The sequence below is a fragment of the Vespula vulgaris genome, chromosome 8 (assembly GCF_905475345.1).
Source record: "Vespula vulgaris chromosome 8, iyVesVulg1.1, whole genome shotgun sequence".
NCBI lineage: Eukaryota > Metazoa > Arthropoda > Insecta > Hymenoptera > Vespidae > Vespula > Vespula vulgaris.
The window spans coordinates 5,702,211-5,724,257 of record NC_066593.1 but is presented as its reverse complement, the minus strand read 5'-3'; the positions used below and the strand labels follow the sequence as shown (position 1 = coordinate 5,724,257).

Sequence of the window (22,047 nt, the reverse complement as noted above, 5' to 3'; positions counted from 1 at the left end):
TTGTCTTATTAGAAAAAGTTTTAGATTCTAATTATCGAGTACACTATCTCGAAACTATGCCAACGTAATATATATATCTTAATATCAGAGTATTGTTATAATTATTAAACGATTTTATTCAATATGAAATGCTTTAGCGTCGACAGGGAATACGTAGAATGAATTTGTATAAAATTGAAAGTAATTTTAAATGAATTATTGTAACAACTTTACCCATTGTCAAGTCGTTTTTTCTTTTTCTTTTAGAAACTTTAACTATAGATAAGAGTATGCTTTCGAATTGCTCGACGAAATTTTCTTTTGTTTTCCGAAATTTTCGAGTAAGATCGTTGTCTCGTTCGAGAATGAATGAGAATATGAGTATGATGAGAAACGGACCATTGTTAAATAGAAATTAAAACGTCGTTGGTGTCCATTGTGCGAAAATAAGATTCGAAGAAGTATATTTGAGAGAAGTCTTAAATTAAAATGAAATTTCTTACACGCTACGCTGGCGATGGCCTTAATTTCGGGTTCCAGAGGCCTTATGGTAGATTCGCTCGAAGATGACGGGACCTTTACTGCTCTGGCTAATGCCATACAAGCTGACCAAAGGAGTTGAGCGTTCGAAGCTCCTTTCTCCTCCTCGATGCGTGCTATAACAACAGAAAATGAACAATTTTATTTTAATTAATACAATAGAAAAAAGAAAAAAAGAAAATGATTTCGATACGACTTCATTTATCTATTTCACACGAATTACGTTAATTTTTGATTTTCTATCGATTCGAAATATCGATTATGAGAAAATGAAGGATATTATATTAGTTATTGTTTTCGTTAAAATGTATTCGCTTAAAGAGAGAATATACTTATGTATGTATATATTTATTTACCAACGAGTACGAGCAAGCTTTTCACAAAAATTGATTCTTATATAAAAGTTATATTTATAACGACGTAAGAAGAGTTACAGAAAAAGGTAGGAGTATTATTGTCGAAGATTCAGCAATAAATTCGTTTGACGTAACGATAAAGAGAGTCCGCGAAAATGGAAATAAATAACATCCAGTCGACCGGTAGGACAAACTTTGGGAAGTTTGTCCTGGCGATTTATTGATACTCGAATAATGTACCATGTTGAAGCTGCTTTGCGTGAAGAGTAGGGAGAATGGTTATTACGTAAAAGTGGATCGAAACTATGTCGATTTACCAAAATTTCCTCATTACAAGAGAAGAGATAAATACGTGCGAATTCTCTCTCTCTCTCTCTTTCTCTTTTACTCTCATTCTTTCTCTCTCTTTCTCTGCGTGTACGTGTGTTTTGACGATAAATACAAACAATTTTCAAACCGTTCCTTTATTTTATTCGACGATACTTAACGAGCTGTCGCTTTTGATTCGAATGGCAGCAATAACCGTCGAACGAATCGAATCGAATTAAATTCTTTTTGCGAAACGAGCAACTATCATTCTACCTATTTTATATTTGTATTGATATATATTTAGACACACACACACATATATATATGTATGTAAATATGTACGAACACGTACATAAATATCATAAATCATGAGGACGACTCGTCGACGCATGACGTACGGAATAATCAAAAAGTTGGGAAAAAATCTGCCAAGCGTCGGGAATACGATCAAGCATTTATTACGTGTAATTACGGATCGTTGGGTCACGTGCGTATAATTAAAGCCGATAATTAAATAAGGATTATATATTTGAATCAATGAGGTAGTGCGAGAACGAAGGTTCACGTGTTTGCGAGAGATAAATAATCGCATGTTCTTGTTTTGGAGATACCATTTGATAATACTAATTATACATCGACTATTGTATTAAATTTTTTGTATAAAATAAGAAAAAGAAATAATCGAGCACACGTGCATGTATTAAACAAAATACAAAAAGAAAAAAGAAACAAAAACAAAAACAAAAGAGAGAGAAAACAGAAAAAGAGAGAGAAAAGTGATGAGAAATACGTGGAATCACGAACGATGGATTTAAAAGGGGTCAATGGGATGCAAAGTTTGGCGAAAAGCTTGGATCGTTTCGAGAGATAAAGCTCGTTGTATGCCGGACTAACACGTATACGCAAGTACGCAAGTACGCACCAAAATAAGGTTTGGTGAGGGTTAAAATCAGTGAGAGATTACACCGGCAAGCCGCGATATATGTTGGTATACGCGTAACGTTTTACGCTCGAAAAGCTTCCTGAATTTGTGATGTCGATGCGAGAGAGAGAGAAAAAGAGAAAAGGAAGGGAGGGGACAGAGAGATAGTGGAAGAGAGAGAGAGAAAGAGAGAGAGAGTGGGAGAGATAGAAAAACATGAAAACAGAGCAAGAGAGAAACAGACAGAGAAACATGAAAACAAAGAAAGAGAAAAAGAGACAGAAAAACATGAAAACAGAGAAAGAGAGAAATGGTGTCCCTCGAGTTTTCTCGCTCTGTCGCGTTACATTCTCATTCTCTTTATCTCTCTCTCTCTCTCTCTCTCTCTCTCTTCCTCTTTCTCTGTCATAGAAACGCACGATCGTACTCTTTCGTCCTTGGAACGGAACGTGGCTGCATGGCCAGTTTTCGAAACATTTCGCGATCGACAAGCGTAACGATGCGGTCGACGCTTGACAAAAGGACCCATTGCACGCACCCGAAACGCAAATCGATTTTCCCCTTCGACACACAATCTATTTGTTCTATTTTTCCACCCACTCTCTACCTCTCTTTCTCTCTCTCTCTCTCTCTCTGTCTGTGTGTTCGTCTGTCTCTTTCTGTCTCTCAGCCACTATAGTGGTAGCAACGAAAAAACACTTAAACGCTCGCGAGATAAACGATTTCCGTTAGCTCTGGAAAGAATTCCAACGAAATCTGTCTCAATTGGAATTTGAAATTTTACGATAAATATTTTGGCAAAAAACATAACCAAACTTTGTATTCTCTTGACTCTTCCATTTTTCTTCTCTTCGTTTTTTATTTTTTTATTTTTTCTTTAGATTAGAAATGAAATCGTATGGGTTTATTTATTAATATTTATCGATTGGGAACAAGTTCGTACGATTGAGAATATCTGGAAGATAGATTTCTAGAAATAGAGGGGAAAAAGTGTCGAGGACAAAGACTAAGAGGTGAGTGGAAAAAGTTTCGAAATAGGATGTTAAGTGGTGAAGTGACATGACGTCCGATAAGTATCCCTTTTCGTTCCTACTTGTTAACGTGTATCCAGTTTCAACATACACATATACAAATACATAGGTGTTGAAACAAAAAATAAAAAAAAAATACGAGGATATTCGTATCGTCGCTTAAGTAAAGTATTATTTTTTGAAAAAGCATGGAGAGAAATTTCATCTGGAATTTTCAGCGCATCGATACCTATATTACTTTTTTTTTCTTTTTTTTTTTTTTTTCTAGATACTTGTTTACTTATAATAACAAATGTGTGCTTATGTTACATACGTAAAGCTATCAATCTCTTTCCTGAATATTCTCTAACTATATATGTATATGTATATTCTTCCCTCTCAATTTTATCGTGACATTGTGTACCAAAGAAAAAAGTAGAAGCAGTCATGTTTGTTTGACATATTGGACGAAAGATGGAAACGAAGAAACGGACATTATCGTGTAAACGGATATCCTACTAAAAGCTTCCGTCCGTTTCACCCTCCTTTCTCAAGACGACGAAATCCCATCTCCATCGACGGTTCTAAAGAAAAGTAAGAGAAAAAAAAAAGAAAGAAGACGAGTTTTTAAAGGGACGACGTATCAAATCTAAGAACACACCATTTTATGTTACATTTTTCCTAAATAGATCTCAACGCGTTGTCAAACAATCTGAGAAGTCTATGCGTTAGTATGTAGAGATTATTACATGCTATGATATTTATTAATATCATTTGCATATACATATATATATATATATAAATTCATAAATAAATAGGACATGTATAATATCACATATCTATGTTCATTACAGATTTACTGTTCGATTGAAATCATGTGATATAAACCGTATAATTTTTCCACGTAAAAAAAAATAAAAATAAAAAAGGAAGAAAAAGGATTTTTCCGTTCGATTTAAAGGTCTAATCTCACGAGAACGATCTCGACGAAAAATCGAATGAACGAACGACAAGAATAAAGAAACAAAAAACACAGCCACTCTCCATTTGCCGAGATAGAACAAAAGCTCATGCGAATTATCACAGAGAAAGAGAGAGAGAGAAGGAAGAAGAGTTAGCAGTCGTTAAAAAGAGGAGAACGACAATTCCTTCGATATGGGCCAATCAATCGGGGCGCGTAGGCATCGGCAGGATAGTGTTTGATTTTCCCTCGTTTTCAAGCGGACCGGCCATTATCCTCGTCGTGGCGATTTATCCAAACGACCGTAAAAATTCCGACGGTGACGAGTGCTACGTGCTATCCACGATGGATAAAAAGTCTGCACGGTACGGGTTGATCGGTCTGCGTCATTCCGTGCGAAAGAACGTCGAGAAATTTGATAAAAAATTAGAGAAGCGTGATTTCAACACGATGATCTCGATTTTTGCATTTATCGTTATCCATTTTTATCGTACTGAAAGAAAGAAAAATGAATAGACAGATTGATATTAAACGAAACAGTACGTAATTACTTTATCTAATAATTAAGTTCTTTAAAAAAAAAAAAACAAAATAAAAATATGAAAAATAAAGATGAATAAAAAAATATAACATAAAATGTAAACGATACAACGTAAAATATAAAAAAAGTATAACAAACGAGAGAGAGAGAGAGAGAGCGAGAGAGAGAGAGAAAATGTAATATAGAAATTTTATATGCTTAAATCATTTATATTTATCAAACTAATACTTGATTAAATCGATCGAACAATGAATTTAACGAAAGCGGATATCAACGAGAGATTCAATCTGTTTTAAAAAATTTGAATAAAAATTTTACCGAGCTATACGTATGTATTTATTATACACGCATAGATAGCCCGGATATATATGCAGTTTATCTACAAAACAGCATACCTAACATGAACCGCTGATCTATGTATGTATGTATGTATGTATATATGTATGTATGTATGTACCTATCATATATGACATTACCCATTTCAGCAAAATCTCGGCACAATGGGCGTGTGTACCGGTTAACGTCGAATAAAAATACGCTCGCACTTTCGTATCTCTAAAATTCACGCGGATCAAAATCTCCCGCTTCACTGTGTTTTTTTGACCGGAGATCAAACCGAGGTGATATTTGCGCGTCGAGCACCGGCGACGATATTCGCTGAGCTGCGATCAAATAAAATCATTGATCTGCGATCAAATGGAATCATTCGTATAAATTTGTTTTCAATTTAACGTTATATAATTTATAGGCACGCACGCGTGCGCATACACACACACACACACACACCGATAAAATAGAATGGTTGTTTATTTGTTTGTTTCCTGTCAACTTTTAAGCCCTATGATCGATCTGGACTAAATTTAAGCTTAAGTGATTAATTGAAAAGATTTATAGAAATTAATAAACCTATTTTAATCGAGTATTGCTAATATATCGATTTGATGGACAAATTGAAATGCTAATTATTTTCCTTTGATGTATCATAAAAAAATATTTCTCATTAATATGCTGTTTATTCAAACAATCCAAAATTTACTAGCAAAATTAAATTGATCTTGCAGTTGCGTCATTCGAAATTGCCTTACATTACTATATCGTTTAACAGAGATAAATGTTAAACCAAAAATATATCAAGCGATATATGATAAATTGGACATTTTGCAATAATATATCCACGTATTTAGTATAACAGTACAAATTGTAGTACATCAATTCGTAAATCATGGGTATAACTATAAATTAATTACTATATGCTATTATTTAATTTTCTCATTTCCATGAATGAAATTCGATTAAAATATAAATGGATAAATGGATAGATAAATAGATAGAAGAAAATAGAAAAGCTTATGTAGATTTTACGAAAAGATCGTTGGAGAGGAAATGAAGGGAAGTAATACGATCGAAAAAGGAAATGTAATCGGATAAAAAGTATCTCGAAAAATCGAACAGTCACGTTCTTTTTGTACGTTTAGTCTACACTCACCTATCGCAATAAAGGATACGTTTCTTCTCTTTCTCTCTTTCTCTCTTTTTCTCTCTCTCTAGTTATCTCACTCTTTCTCTTTCTTTTTCTTTTTTATTCTTTTTCTTTCCGAAGGGGTATCGTACCTCACGAAACTTCGATGGACCAACTTAGCTTTTCACCCGTGACCTTCGATGGAACGATTGGTATCTCTTGAGAAGTAGATAAAAAAAAAAGAAATCACCCAGAGAATTTCCAGCATCGAAAGAAAAAAATTAAATGAGTTTCCTTCCGCAGATAAACCGAGTTCCTGTCCGTTCTCGAATAGTGAATTCTCCAAAGTGTTTTTCGTGGACTATCGTATATCGACATCGAAAATAAAAATAATGAGACAAGAATATGGGAGAAAGAAGAAACAAAGAAAAATACCAAATAGACAGAAAAAGAAATGTTTCCCTTCTTATTTAAAAGAATCAGACTTAAAGAAATCGTATTGTCATTATTACAATCGATTATTAAAGAAACCGTGTTATTACCATTGCAATTAATTATGATAATAATATATGTGATATAGGATAATTATTAGATACATATATCGATGAATAAAAGAATAATTTTATTGGATACTTGGAAAATTTCTAAAGATGGATAAAACGATTGCTAAACGCAAGTTTTGCTGATCGGTAAGTTATGAACTAGTCTGACGAATGAAGTACCGTTACTACTTATCGAGAATGATCGACACGACATCGACACTCGAAACTATAACGAGTGCCGTCGATGGGCATCGATAATTGATGTATACTGTTACGAAGCCTACTCGAAAATGCCAATGACATCGGCACATATTGCGGCGACCTTTGGCATAGAAACGTGACTCATTAAAAATTTGTAAAATCATAAATCATAAAGAGACAGCTCGAAAGCAAGTGACACCCTCGATGCTAAAGAATAAAAAGAGTATACTCGGAATTTCTATCAATTTCTCATCGTAATTTTTTGTGTACAGGTGTATATTTCCCTTTCCTTCTCTCTCTCTCTCTCTCTTCGTGTCTTTTTCTCTCTTTCGCGATACTTATGGACGTCGGTGATATTTACAAGTCGATCTACAATCCAAGAATACCGCGTGCTCTTTTTTTTCTCTTTTTCTCGCGGTATCGGCTGCGCATAAATCTTGTTAAGAGTTTTGAAGTATCTACAAGGGAGAGAGTTTTAAAACTAAAAAAGATGACGACTCAATGAACTCGATGAAAAAGCGAGAAAAAGAGAGAAAGAGGTAGAGGGAGAAAAAGAGAATGAAAGAAAGAAAGAAAGAAAGAAAGAAAGAAACGTAGACGAAACTATGTAAATGTAATTTGAGGGAAAAATAAATAATGATTCTCGAAATCTATAAATCGAAGTACTCTTAATTAACTCCCTCGATTTTTTCGTTTTAAGTCTTTCCAAAACGTCGAAAAAATACGAATGAGAAGAAAAAGAATGAGAGAGAGAGAGAGAAAGAGAGAGAGAGAGAGAGAGAGAGAGAGAGAGAGAGAGAAATGCTGCAAATGACAAATAGACAAGGCAGAATTTCATATCCACGAGAGAGGACTTGTCAACGTGATCTTACGTATTACTTGGGTATGTAATAAACTTTGCCACAAGTTTCGAGAGAATTATCCGAACATTCGAAAACTTTCAACCAAGAATCGAAGGCGGAACGATCAAATCCGTGCGACAATATCGCGCTCTTTCACTAACACAGCAACCAAGTGAGTTGCTTATTCGGTTGCCTCCTTAGCAAACTGCTTTCTAATTCGCTAAGTTTTCGAGAAGCATTGAAAATGATGCGATAGTCTCCACTTGTCCCAAGACAAGTTATCTCCAAGTCATTCATATTGTTACATATTGTTAGCGTATATTTTTGATAGGTTATGAATAAAAGTTCAGATAAAAATTACAGTGAATACAAGATTTATAATTTAGAGTTTAATAATAGAGTTAAATGATTAAAGGGAATGAAACGTTTTGAAAACAGTGATTCGTTCGACAAAAACTACAATTTCTCATGATTCCGTTATTTATCCAATCAGTTATCCACCACCAACTGGTTGTTCTCTTTATTCGATTATTTCTCGCTTGGTTTTCTCGAGTTTTCCACTAGACTGCCGCTTTCATTGTCATCGTTGACCCGTAATTCCAGAAGCCTGTCACTGACACAAGAGAAAGAGAGAAAGAGAGAGAGAGAGAGAGAGAGAGAGGGAGGAAGGGAGAAAGAGAGGGAGGACAGCAGCTTTGTTCGATAACATATTTCGTTGATCACAATTGCTAAACCAGAGTATATCCTACTTTCTTACTGTCACCATCGGTATTGTTATCGTTGGATATAAAAAGAAAAATAGAAAGAAAAGAAAACTATCAATTTGATTTTTGGCACTTCTCAGCTACTTTCTTAACGTTGCGAAAGCAAGAGAATTATTCCACCATATTTTCATGTTTCCATCTCAACAGCGCTTTAGAGAAACAAATAATTCAAGTTATAATTGACGACGCGCGCTGCATATATTAGCTTCTCGTCGTCGGGCTTGTAAAATCGTGATTCGACGATTTGTGCTGCTTTATCACCCCTTCCTCTCTTTTTCACTCTCTCTCTCCCTCTTTATGTATATCTATATATCTATCTATTTCGTTCTATTCGTGTTCCTCCACGTCCGCCTTTGTCCCTTTATCTGGCTCAAACTATCGAGGGAACTATAAATTTGGAGCTTGCTATTTGGTAAGACCACCCCTGGGTGCCACTATTACGTATATCGTCTCTTTGCGAATATATTGCTTACGTTTTTATCATTACGTCCAGAGAATCCCAACAAACTCATTTACGAGTTACATGATATGGTGTGTGTGTGTGTGTGTGTGTGTGTGTGTATGTGCATGTGCGTTTATGTCTCTGAGTATATACACCTCGTTAATAGTAGATTTAAATAACTCCAAATTACATCATTAACTTCGCTACATTCTATTTTTCTTTCTCGTGAATGTTAATCCATTCACGATTTCATATCTCTCATTGAAGGTCGTTATTCGTCAAAATACTAACGGAAATGATGAATCAAAGATCATTAAAATCTGTGATGATTTCGGAATAATTCGCATCGATGGTCACGTCACGTTCCATTGATGAACGACGAAGTAGTAGCTATCAGGTATTAATCAAACGATTTCAAATATTTCCAATAGGTATTGAAAAGTCGATCGAAATATTTTGATGAATATACTATATACATATTATAAATTATCGAAAATTATTATTCGAAATAATTTCGTAGAAATTTTAGAATACGTTCGTTATGCAATTGACTTTTATTGAAAATATGCGAAATTTCTCGATTTTCCCGACACGATAAAGCTCATAATTTATTGTAAATTCTAATCTTAAGTAATGCTAACAAATATGACAAAATATATGATCGATGTAACGTTACGAATTTGTGAGAAAAAAAAAATTTGTCGGAAATAAAAGAATTCTCGATTTTACGATTTAACTTTGCGTAAAACTTCTGTTGATATAAGATAATTCTCCCAATTTTATTTATCCAAATATTTCTCTCTCCTCTCTCTCTCTCTCTCTCTCTCTCTCTCTCTCTCTCTCTCTCTCTTTCTCTCTCTCTCTCTTTCTCTTTCTATCTTATATTGTAGTATCTTTAGCAAGAAGAATAAGAAGAAAACTTCTTTTTATCTCGGTCCATTCTCTTTTCGTTATCAACATCGTTTTCCTCCACCTATTCTCTTAAATGTACGTTTACCTTTCTTCTCTTCTACAATCTATACTGTTTTCCCAAGAGAGTCGGAGATCTGTACTTTACTAACTTCTAGCCACGACCTCGTTTGCGCAAACACCTTTCACAATCGTTAAATGAAGTGAGATCACTTTAAAATGAAACAAAAAACTATAGTTATGAACTTAGATATTATTATATCTTGAGCATGTAATATGTTTCTTTCTCCGATAACTAGCCATTCCTTTCTTCCTTATTTTCTCTTTCATTCTTTTTTTTTGGTTCTTTTTGTTATATACGCGATCTTTTCTCATAAAGAAAGATAATGACAATATGAGTGCGTAGAAAGGAGGATTAAAAAACTTTCGTATCGATGAGAAAAAAGGAGAGAGTGAGAGAGAGAAAAAAAATGAAGAAGGTTACATCTAGGTAAGATAAATACGATATATGAATCTCTACTTTTTTTTATCTCTTTCTCTCTCTTGATTTATACAGCCAGAAAGAGAGAGAGAGAGAGAGAGGGAGACGAAAACCGAGATAAAAAATCTTGAACGTAGCATTCACAATCGCGAATCTCATTTTGAACAAACTGTGTATGTATATAAAACGAAGTTTTCTAAAACGTATGATGCAGGCCGAGCAGATAATTACACCAGAGAGTAATTCCCATGACGAGCTGTTTTTTTTCGCTCAGAAGGGAAAAAAGATAAAAAGATTGGTAATGGTGAAATGGTAATGGTGCTCACTTTATAGAAAAAAAAAAGCGGAAAGGAAAAAAAAAAGGAAAAATAAAATGATGATTAACTAGCTCGTAAATCTTCGTCTACATTTATCTCGCCGTTTAACCACCCACTAAGGTATTTCAACATTTCCTTCCGCTATCATAGCCACAGACGAAAGTGATAGTAGTAGTACAGTAAAAGAAGAAAGAGAAGGAGGAAGAGGAAGAGGTAGCTGCGAAAGTTAAGTTTATGATGGAGAACGATCGAGCGTAATCGCGATTAAATCGAGCGTATGTTTCTACGAATAATAACTACAGTATTAAATAATTGTTTTCTTCGTTACTTCTTCGTTAATTCGTTATTCGAATTTAAAATAAAATAGAAACAGATGAAAAATAAGAAAAACGAAAGATCCATATCAAGGAGAGAAAAGCAAATTTAAAAAGAGAAAAAGAATCTCAAAAATAAGAAACATTTATCGTTCGCCACAAAAGTATAATATCTACGATCCATGAGCTTTAATCTTCTCTGACGACAGGTCGGAAGCGATAAAGCGATTGCCGGCAAAATTGTCGGAGCTGTTATTGAACCCGACTTAAGTTAATCCGTATTACTTAAGCTTCGATCGAACAATCACGAGTTAATAAAACTAGCAAGACAAACGAGGAACCGGAAAGATGCTAGAAAGAAGCTGAGAAATCAGAGCAAGAGAGAAAGAGAAAAGGGGGAGGGAAGAAGGGTTGAAAAAGAGAGAAAGAGAATGCGGTCGAGTTACTCTGTCTCTGTCTTTCTGTCCTTCTGTTTCTCTTTTTTTTTCTCTTGACGCCCAGTGTCACGCGTTACAATACTTAAGGCGCCTTTTTGTCGTTGTAATTAAGCGCCACGATAGTATATAATGGAAAGACGCGACAAAGGGAAAAGTATCACGTCGTCCTTGTTTCCCAAACTAGTACGTAGATTTCACTCGTTGCATACGGACAAAAGGATATCCCGTTTCGGACATTTACTTACCACCAAGGATAGTGGATAAGAGAGAAGCTTTCGAGCTTCGTCGGATGACGACGTGCGAGCGAGCTTTCGCCGAGTTTTATCGGACAACCGTTCCCAACTCGATCTTTCTTTTCATCCCTTTTTTCTATCTGTTTCTCTCATTCACGTAGATATTTCATTTTTTTCTTCCCTTTTTTATTCTTTGGTCTTTCCCATCGAACATTCTTTTACTATGGATTAACGGGGGATTAATCGAATTTTATAAGAACGATTAAACGATGAAACCAAGTGAAATTTTGTAGGAGTATATTATAAAAATAAAAGCATGTAAATAAAAGTTCACTTTGACGATCAATAAACACTATCATCTCCCCTCTCTCTCTCTTTCTACCCTCTCTCTCTCTCTCTCTCTCTCTCTCTTCAAAGCTATCCATTTACGAAATTATCGTCGACAAAGTGCACTCTCGTATTCGGTACACGTTACGTAATTTCGTAGACGAATCGTATGTCTACGTGACCAATTTTGATATTCGATGACGTCACTACTACACAGACATCAAGAGAATAATATCGAAATATGTACGTGAAAATATTGTTTGGCGTGTAACGGAATGATAGGAACATGATATAAATGGATCGATGATAACGATCAAAAGCAATGTTACGATAGTTACGATATTATTGGTATCATGTCGAAAATGGGTTCTTCCTTTTATTCTTTTCTTCTTTTATAAGGTTAATCAACCATTGGAAGATGTTGTCAATGAATAACAATAACAGGTATCGAGTAAATAAGAAAAGAGGATTATCCAATTGGAAAGGAAATATATCATAAAAGTTGTTACCTTTGAGGGCAGCTTCCAAACCACGTAACCTCCCGACGATGGGAGCTTGCTGAGCCTTGTACTTCATCGATTCTTCTTCCGACTGTTCGCTGAGAGCACGTTCCATTGCTCTGGTCATTTCCTTCTCTTTAACAGAAAGAGCCTCTTTCAAATGATCCGCATGGATCTGTGAGTGTAACTTTAGCTGTCGTCTTAGCTCCTCGTCGAATTTTTGTTGTTCCTCCAATAGCTAAAAAAGAACAGATGTTGTTGATCGTGGGCTGTTAAGATCAGACATCCTTTTCTTTTTTTTTTTTTTCAAGTGAAATTCTAGGACTAACTCGAGGGATAGAATTGATATAATGTAACAAATATCGATATATTTAAGTTTGAATTTCAATGATAAACATGGAACCAGATATTGCTTTTAAGGATTCCTTTCGTGAGACACGGAAAGGGCAAAAAAGACGACCTACCAAAGGAGACTCTTCAAATACACGCACACAGACATACATACATACGTAAAGAAGGAAAGTATGCCAGTCAAGTGTCGAAGCATTAGCGTAATGAGACTTTGATTAATTACCCGCACTTAAGGTTTAGCTCAAGTCGTCCTGATTGGGAAGTGACCCAAGTCTCGAAGGTCTGATCTGTCTGCCCACTCTCTCTCTCTCTCTCTCTCTCTCTCTCTCTCTCTCTCTCTCTCTCTCTCTCTCTCTCTCTCTCTCTCTCTCTCTTACTCTCTCCCTTATTCTCTCATATACACACACACACACACATACGCTACTGCCTATTTTCACGATCTCCAACTCTCTTGAGTTCTCTCTCAGGGCATGTCGTCTTCTGCCTGACGTATTTTGTATGCTCAACGCCTACAGATCCTTGTTTCTGAATCCAGGACTAGCGTGCGAGAGCCACTGGCACTTCGCCTCTATGTGAAGAGACGCTGTGTCAATAATTAACGCACCACTGATCCGACAACCCGTTGTGTGTAGCCAAGTGAACGATGCTCCAAGGGAGACAGAGATAGATAGATAGATAGATAGATAGATAGATAGATAGAGAGATAGAGAGAGAAAGAGATAAAGAGAAGATTCGCGGCGATCCATCGAATGATTCAAACGAAAGAGAACAAAGTTCGGCTCTGTCTCTCTTATCGAACATCTACTATATACTATACCAACGTTACGTTTCATTCTAAATCCCTGTGGACAAGCGAACACGAAAGCGCGTGCCAAGTCTCCCTTTGAAATTTTAACGCGATAATTTATAACCCTTATATACTCTAACGGCTACAGGAACCTGCAACCTTAAATATTTCCCTACATGTGCGATTCTTGGATTCTTTCAATATTTAAGATCGCTGACCTTCGTCTATTCCGTACTCTCTCTCTCTCTCTCTCTCTCTCTCTCTCTCTTTCTCTTTTACCGAAGAGTAAGATAGAAAGAGAAGAAAAAGAGAAAGAGAAAAAGAAAGAGAGAGAGAGAGAGTAATATATAAGGAATTATTGATACGATTCATTTTAGGTAAAATCGAGGGCAAAAATAGGATATGTTAATATATATGTATATATACACTATATTTGAAATTCTATGAATATCATAGAAGAATCATTATCGAAGGTTGAATAGGTCAGAAGATTAAAGTTATTAATTATTTCGTTCCTTTCGTAATTATTCATATATCTTGGTATTCAATAAATTAGAAACTAACGATATAAAAAGTTGAATATTTTATTATATAGTATAGGTATGTTTCGACAAAAGAATTTGTTAAAAATGTCGTGGAAAAAGATTAAAAATCTATCACAGAATAATTGTACCTCGTTTTATAGCAACATAATAATAAATAATAAATAACTATATACGATACGTTAGAAAGCTCGTAAATCGTTAGACGGAACATACGTAACCGTGAAAATATCATTTGACGAATATATTATCTCTGTTTTCGATCAATCGTTAAAGTGATTCACCTTGCGGTCGGACGATTTATGTTTCCTTTTCTTTTAGCGATTTCGTTCCTAGAGAATAGAACTATTTCGGGATGTTTCATCAACCGTATCGGTTCTGTGGATATTGGATTTCGCGAGAACGAAGTTCCAGCGCGTACTCGAATATCGTAATTTTTCAAGATGTCGATCGTTAAACGATCGATTTTCCACAAAATGGTCTGCCATTCGAGCGAATACCATTCGATATCGGAAGATAGTATTATCGAACCATGTCAATGACGATATACTTTGATATCACCCTTGATATCATCCATTATACTTCTTGCATGTCCTCAAAAACCGAATAACTTTTCTAAACGTTTTCGAAGATACATAGGAAAGCATACGATAAGATACAAAAAAGTTTCTCGATTTTTCCTTCGAACCTTTCTTCGTCCTATATCGATTTGATTGGTAAAGTTTAATAAGATGATCGAAAGTTGAAACTCATCATTTAGATACATATATAGTATATGTATATACCATGATATACCACGAATATCAGGCATTGTAGAATAGTATCGACGAAATCGTTTTTCGTTCGCTCGAAAAATTTCGTTTCTGTTTCGCTTGGGGACAAAGTTCGAAACGATTTCTTGCTGCGAGACAAATCTACGTTGCTCTTTCCCGTATCGAATAACGATTGTTTACGTCGAACCTCGAAACCAAAGCTATCAAACGCAAAAATCGTTCGAAAGTCCAAAAAAAAAAAAAAAGAACAAAAAAGTAGAAATGCAACTCAGTATTATTAAATCTTTCAATCAGAAACATTCTTCTGGTATTACTTCTATATGAGAAAGAGATTAATTAATAATAATTTTTGAATAAAAATAAACAATATTTCATAACTCGTCGATAATTATGCTCGTGATAGAGTAAGAAGCTTTATACCCCTTACGATAGACAATCCGTTCATATAAGCGTGTAACAAAGAATCCTTGTTTATCTATGTACAGGGGCTTAGAAAAATTCTTTTCTTATAGTCAATATTCGTGACCATAATTATCGATGAAGTATAATCCTTGTCTATTTTTATGCAAGATAGTCAACATTCGCATAATAATAATCCAACAATTTCACGTTAATCGTTGATGTTATTTTAAAATAATATAATAAAAAATAATATAAAAAGTTTGATTTTCTTGTAGATAAAAATTACTTCAAAGATTAAAATGAAACTTGCTATAATTTTTTTTTTCTTCCTCCAATATTTTAAGTATAATCATCACGTATCCAATGATAAAAAAGAATACTGTTTCTCCAAATGATCGAGTAAACAAATGCACGTAAAAACGATTCGTCGTTTATAGAGTCGATCGATCGAAGTATTTCTTATATCTTGAAAGAAATCTAAACGTGTAACCATCGAACGAGATCAAGCTCGCATTAAAAAGTTCGAAAGGCTCAGCCCGGATAAGAAACTTTCGAGTTTTCCGAGTCAATCCGAAGCAGCGTGGAATAACGAATCTTTATTTCTTCTTTCTCTATCTTCTTAACCATCTTCTTTTCCCGCTTCTCCTACTTTTTCTTTGTTTTACAGCTTTCTACCCTTTTTCCGACTCTTACATAATTTCGTCGAGCGTCTTGTGCCACGTCAGCGCATAAATTTTCGAAACATCGCCAAGGGATTTGACGTCAGACCTTTTCGCTCACAAATAAAGTACGCTGAGTCGGACATCGAATCGATTACCCGAAGGATATCGATCGATCGTTTTTCCAGCCGAAAAATATTGTCACATTTATTTATTTATCCTGTTTAACGAACCATCCAACTTTTCTTTCCGTTCGATCGAACTTTTTTCTTTAAAAAAAAAAAAAAAAAAAAAGAGAGAGAGAGAAAGAGAGAGAGAGAGAGTGAAAGAAAAGAAAAAAAAGAAGGGTAAGAAATCGAGTGAAAGTATCCTTTAAACAAAACGTATACAAAGTTTTTTCTTTTTCTTTTTTTTTTTTCCCCTTTAAACAGGAAGCTAAAATTACCAATTCGTAGGGTAGGAAAACTCGAAAGAAGCACACATCGTATCTTTTTTTGAAAAATTGAACGAACATTCTAAGTGAAAAATATGCGATTGTCGGGAAATCTGACGCAAGAATAATAAGCTAAAAGCATTGTTACTCTCGAATGGTTAGAAAAAAATAGGTATCAGAAAGAAAAAGAGCAAAGAAAGGGAAGAAAATATCTTTGAATCGAAGAGTATTCGACAGATAGTCTCTACTAGTTATAGCTAAAGACAAAAGAGAGAGAGAGAGAGAGAGAGAGAAAGAGAGAGAAATAGGAGATAGTTCGTCGATCGGACCTCGAAAAAGATTTATATCTCTTCTCACACACAAGAATGCATCACATAGTAGAGATGTAGAGTATGGAACGAATGGACGACAGTAAGTCATAGTGATTCTCTCGAAACGGATATCTCGCCTAAACTATCCGTATAGACAGTACGGATATACCACGAGACTAGTCTAAAGAGATAATATTGCCTCCCGCTGCCGAAATATTGGCCGTGTTCCAAATGGAAATAGATAAAAAGCCCGAAGGGAATAGTAGGCTATCTCTCTCTCTCTCTCTCTCTCTCTCTCTCTCTCTCTCTCTCTCTCTCTCTCTCTCTCTCTCTCTCTCGAACTACTACCCTTCTCTCTCAACATTTTTTCAACTCCTCTTTACGTTTTTCGAGTCATGGATATATATATATATATATATATATATATATATATATATACTCGTATATACACATACTCATAGAATCGAGAGCACAGGTAATATCTGCGTAAAGCGTTAAACATTGCGAGTTTCCAATATTATTAATCTTCGCCTATGATAATATCGATACCTACACAATATTAAAATACGATGAACGCTTTCATCATACGTTAGAGTACTTTCGATAATGTTATGATATCGATCGTACGATAATTACCATAACTTGGTTCGTTGTTATGAAATATTTGATCAAGGATCGCAATGCATCGACAATCGATATTAATGTTCTTTGAAAATTTTTATTATTCTTAAGATAGATTAATATTAATTGGAGAAAGAAAACTTACCTTCTTACTGAATTCTTCCTCGAGAAGACGTCTTTCTTTTTCAATTTCTAGACATACTAATTCATTTAGTTTCTCGTCCGTAATATCTTCCTTTGATGCTTTTAACGCAGCTTTTACTTTGGCAGTATGTATTATCTGTAACAGAGAATACGTTGGTGCGTTAATTTTCTTTAAAATAATATATAATAGTAATAATTAGATGTTTATTTCCATTCATAACCATTCATAATCATTAAATATTTACCTGTAGTCTTGCTAATTCTTTTTGAAGATAAATCACTGTATTGTACATGTGTACAACGAACAAATCAAATGCATCCTCCTTGACGGAAAATTTCTTTTCTTGAAGATTTATACTAGGGAATAAAATGTGTAATTCCTCGTCGAATTTATCTCGAGCCGCTCTCACTTGTTTCCAATAACGTTCAGTAATGTTTCCATTTTCTAATTCATCTTCAAATTTCTGTTTGATATCGTCAAGATCATCCAACACTTTTTTGATATTTCTTCTTGCTGCAGTTTTCACATGACTCGGTGCATCAAATTTAGGCTCATCGATCAAATAATACATTTGTTTGAGCGAATCTAAGACTTTCGTAGCATGTTCCTCTGCTTCATCCAATGCTTCTTTCCTTTTTTCCGTGGCTTCTTTTAATCTACAATAGATTATATTGGTTAATAAAATAATTCTGTTATCTATAAAATCATATTTTGTGCAATTTAAAAGTATACCTCTTCCAAACGCCAGCGGGTACCGATGTATCGACACTTTCTACTACTTTAATTACATCGTGATTGTAATCCTGTAATGCACATATTGCTGTCTTGTAAGCAGCAATAGCTTTAGCCGCAGTTTGACCACAAAAAGTTTCCAATTCGACGAGATTTTCCGGCATCAATTCTTTTGGTATTTCTTTAGATGCTGGCTTTTCAGTAACTGTGTAATATGTAAATCGTTTAATTGATATAATAAGTTCATGTCAATTGATTGCTACAAGTTTTAATAAAGTAAATTATGAATTAAATTTAAAAAATAAACAAAAAAAAATAAATAAATAAAAGCATACCGCCTTGAATTTCTTCTTGTTTTTCTTTAGTTTCTTTGCTTACTCGAATTTCAGCAAAAGGTTCTTTAGGAGATGATTCCTTCTTGTTCATCAGTTCTACAAAAGCTGGTTTGGGAGCTACAGTATACACATGAACTTGTTAAATGTTAGTAAGTAAATTTTAAGATACATAGACCATACTAATTTTTGTACAACTATAAATGCTTTATATGATAACATAGGTAGGGATATTGGGAAAAATTAATTTGTTAATAAGGTTCAAAGCTCACGTTTATAATCTTCAAATTTCGTGCAATCTAATGATTTTCTATTAGCCTGACCTGATTCTTTTTTTTCTGATGTACCCTTGTAGAAAATGGAAGTTATATTTGATATTCTAGAAAAAATGCATAAACGTTAATATCGTTTGAAAATTATTAAACTATATTTAAGGAAAACTTTTCCTGACTTACTTCTCTTTCAAAGCATCTAAACGTGTAAGGATTAACTCCAAATAATTGGAATCTTCCTGAAAGATGATTCGTATTGTTTTGTCTGTTCCTGGTATCCATCCTTCTAATGTCGCTCGGAATTCTGGATTAGTCTTCGCAAAAGCCAATACGCCTATGGTCCCGATAGTTAAGGCTCCTAAAGCTACCAATGTACCGGAACTTCTGCTCTTCTCGCTTCCATCAAAAACAGATGTATAAACTTTATGTTGTAACTGAATAAAAATACATATCAAATCAGAATCAAATAAAAACATATATTTCTGGCCATGCATTTTCTCATGAATCATTGATATAACATTAATATATAATCATACAAATATAACACGTATATAATGTTTTAACTTCAGCATGCATAAAATTTAAATACCTTCTCTTGGAATCAGTTGAGTACTTATGTCCAGAAAGTCTGGACGTAAGTCTAACATCCTTGCAAAACCTAAAAAAAAGCTATAACGTTATAACATGTTCTTCTATATTATATATCAGTGAAGTACATATTTTATTTGTTTTTTTTTTATGCTTTATATCACACTGATATGAACTTACTTTAAAAAGTTATCACTATTATCACATTAAACTTTGTACCTACGAATGGTAATCAATTTGAAACATAACCTTACCTGTGACATGTTCTACATATTAAATGAATTAAATAATTAAGGAAATAACTTCCAGACGATAAAATGAAACGTAAGAAGAATTTGTAAGAGAATTATAGCTCGTAAACGCGAATCTTAAGTAAATTTTCGTAAATAGAATCTTCGTTTCATAAATTCTAATCAAACGTATTTAAAACCTGTCATAACAGAATTTGTTCTCACCTTCCCTCCGGTTCACACTTGACACGAGCACGCGTTTCGTAGTACCTAGCAGTTAGATACAGTCTAGAGTAACCGTGTTTTTTTACCTGAAAGGTCAAGCGTATCAGTCAATGTTCCCAGAATTATGTAAGCCTTCCAATTTTAAGCCATCTTGTCACACGAGGCATGCAACCTTGATCTTATTCGTTATAATAATCACTGACAATTCGTATAATTGTCTTCGTTCACAATTTCAAAGTAATTCGTAATGAATACGCACGCTTTTGATCCTTGAAAAAGCAAACGTATTCGATAGAGATATAAAGAAAATTTAAATAACAAACCAATGACTAAAAAAAACGTTGTTTTCCAATCATTCTCTCTCTCTCTCTCTTTCTCTTTCTTTACTTCTCTCTCTTTCTCTCCTTCTGTCTCTCTCTCTTGCTTTTAACCATAAAAAGAGAATTCTTTTCTAATTAATCTCGAATAAAGAAATCGTATGACAAGAAGACTATTTTTCTCATAGCACTATCACTTTACATACCCCATTTAGACCGTTGCACGAAAATTTGAGTCCAATTCGAAACATCTTTTTCGGGTTGGCCGGTCAGGCAGCCGAAGGAAAAGAGGGAACGACGGTACAAAACAGCTGGCCACTGAACGGAACTACGCGAAAGAAGAATGTTGCGCGTTATTAGCGCTGTAGTTCGAGGTACGCTTTACAATGATATTTCTTTCTACATCGATAATATTTTCTCTCATTACGACTATTTGTCATATGTTCTCATTCTTACGCATAATTTCAAACACTTCTATCTTTTTCTAGATTGCCTTTGAAAATATTATTTCAGTGTACCTTTTAGGTTAGATTTCATAACGGAGCGGAACGATCACATAACGTTTTAAACAGAAGGAACAGTCCACTCGTAATTTATCTGTTTCATTTTATCTAGTATTTATTTTTTTTTCTTTTCTATTTTTGAATTCCATTCGAACATCTTAGTTGAATCGTAATTTTATGGAAATTTTATCTTGTAATCGTTGATAATTTGTTATCCATTTTTTATATTTCAGGCATTATGCCACGTACAACTGTAGGAAATGCGGGTGCTCTTCTATTCAAAGAACATCCGAAACTTCTTACAAATATTACTCAAAATAGATGCTCCTCTCTTTTATCTACGCAGACATGGTTTGATAGAAATAGAGTAAAAGAAAAAACATCGATTGGGTACGTGATAATCGTCTTTCAAATTCAAATTCAGATTTTAAATTCAATATTTAACGTGAGATATTTTTAAAGGATTGCGTTTTAAAATTATAATTGTTACAGTACTGTAATGTCACATGGAAATATTTTAACCTCTGTACAAGATACATTAATCACTCCAAAAAGAACTTTGACAAAGTTTTCTTTGAAGAAAGGAAAGAGAAAAACTGTCAAAACAGTTATCAAAAGATTTTATAGGCTACATTGGTAAAATTATTAAGGCTTAAGTCATTTAAAAAATATATATCTTTAAGATATAATATTAATGTCATATATAAAATGAATATGATACAATTTTAAGTGATGTTACATTTACTGATATTTATTTTTATAGGGGTATATGGATACGAAGATATGTTGCGCATGACAAACATATGTGGAGAAAAACAGAAGGTAGAAAGAACAGGTTACGTCAGCATATTTTCACTAATGGTACACAGTCTTGGTTACTTGATACAATGGTAACCAAATATTGGAGACGACCGCGATTCTACATCGATGATCCTTACAATCCATATCACAAAAGAGAAGAATTCCATATAACACGAAGAAAACCGTTAGATTAAATTATTTATTTTAGACTTACTTGATATTACATTACTCGAATTCTGATTTATCTTATATAAAATATTATAAAGTATGTTACAGAAAAAAAGAAATCATATCGAAAGCAAATCATTAAGATATTTTCATATTGACAAAGATTAGTTTTCACAGTTACTTTGCAGAAAATAATATTACCAAAGACGCACAAGATGATCTTATTTAAAAGAGAATAAGTTTAGAAGACGCCACGAGATGGCGTTAGCCAAAAATTCCAATCTCACAATTTGTAAACTTATTTTGTTCCTTACTGTATACGCATCTGCCTAAATTTGATTGGTCGCTCGTACGGTTGATTGATCGTTTATACAGTTTAATCGATTTAAGAGGAAGGCACATTCTTTCCACGTAATTTAATCTTATATCAGTAACACGTAACAGTTTAATAAAACAATATTAAAATTTA

General features: G+C 34.0%; 2 protein-coding genes across 5 annotated transcripts in view; one reads left to right on the top strand and one right to left on the bottom strand.

Annotated features, from left to right (window-relative positions):
- Window positions 1-20,434, bottom strand: part of LOC127065534 (MICOS complex subunit Mic60) — a 26,641-nt gene extending 6,207 nt beyond the window's left edge. Inside the window, exons 1-11 of one of the 3 annotated variants that reach the window (XM_050997992.1) lie at window positions 20,313-20,434; window positions 19,790-19,875; window positions 19,336-19,404; window positions 18,930-19,142; window positions 18,747-18,853; window positions 18,478-18,594; window positions 18,143-18,347; window positions 17,655-18,066; window positions 17,411-17,545; window positions 12,396-12,624; window positions 483-635 (exon numbers count right to left, since the gene is read on the bottom strand). In XM_050997992.1, the coding sequence (XP_050853949.1) occupies window positions 483-635; window positions 12,396-12,624; window positions 17,411-17,545; window positions 17,655-18,066; window positions 18,143-18,347; window positions 18,478-18,594; window positions 18,747-18,853; window positions 18,930-19,142; window positions 19,336-19,404; window positions 19,790-19,875; window positions 20,313-20,357 (1,771 nt within the window). In that variant the 5' untranslated portion in view covers window positions 20,358-20,434. The remainder of the gene's footprint in view (window positions 1-482; window positions 636-12,395; window positions 12,625-17,410; window positions 17,546-17,654; window positions 18,067-18,142; window positions 18,348-18,477; window positions 18,595-18,746; window positions 18,854-18,929; window positions 19,143-19,335; window positions 19,405-19,789; window positions 19,876-20,312) is intronic. The other 2 variants (XM_050997993.1, XM_050997994.1) reach the window with 2 other exon arrangements.
- On the top strand, window positions 20,331-22,047 carry LOC127065549 (39S ribosomal protein L35, mitochondrial). 2 transcript variants are annotated; one of them, XM_050998016.1, is made up of 5 exons: window positions 20,465-20,480; window positions 20,632-20,694; window positions 20,843-20,999; window positions 21,102-21,245; window positions 21,373-22,047. In XM_050998016.1, exons 3-5 carry the CDS (start codon window positions 20,848-20,850, stop codon window positions 21,602-21,604), a joined length of 528 nt encoding a protein of 175 aa, XP_050853973.1. In that variant the 5' UTR covers window positions 20,465-20,480; window positions 20,632-20,694; window positions 20,843-20,847; the 3' UTR covers window positions 21,605-22,047. The 2 variants fall into 2 exon arrangements, with proteins under 2 accessions (XP_050853972.1, XP_050853973.1); XM_050998015.1 differs by lacking the exon at window positions 20,632-20,694 and having other exon boundaries at window positions 20,331-20,480.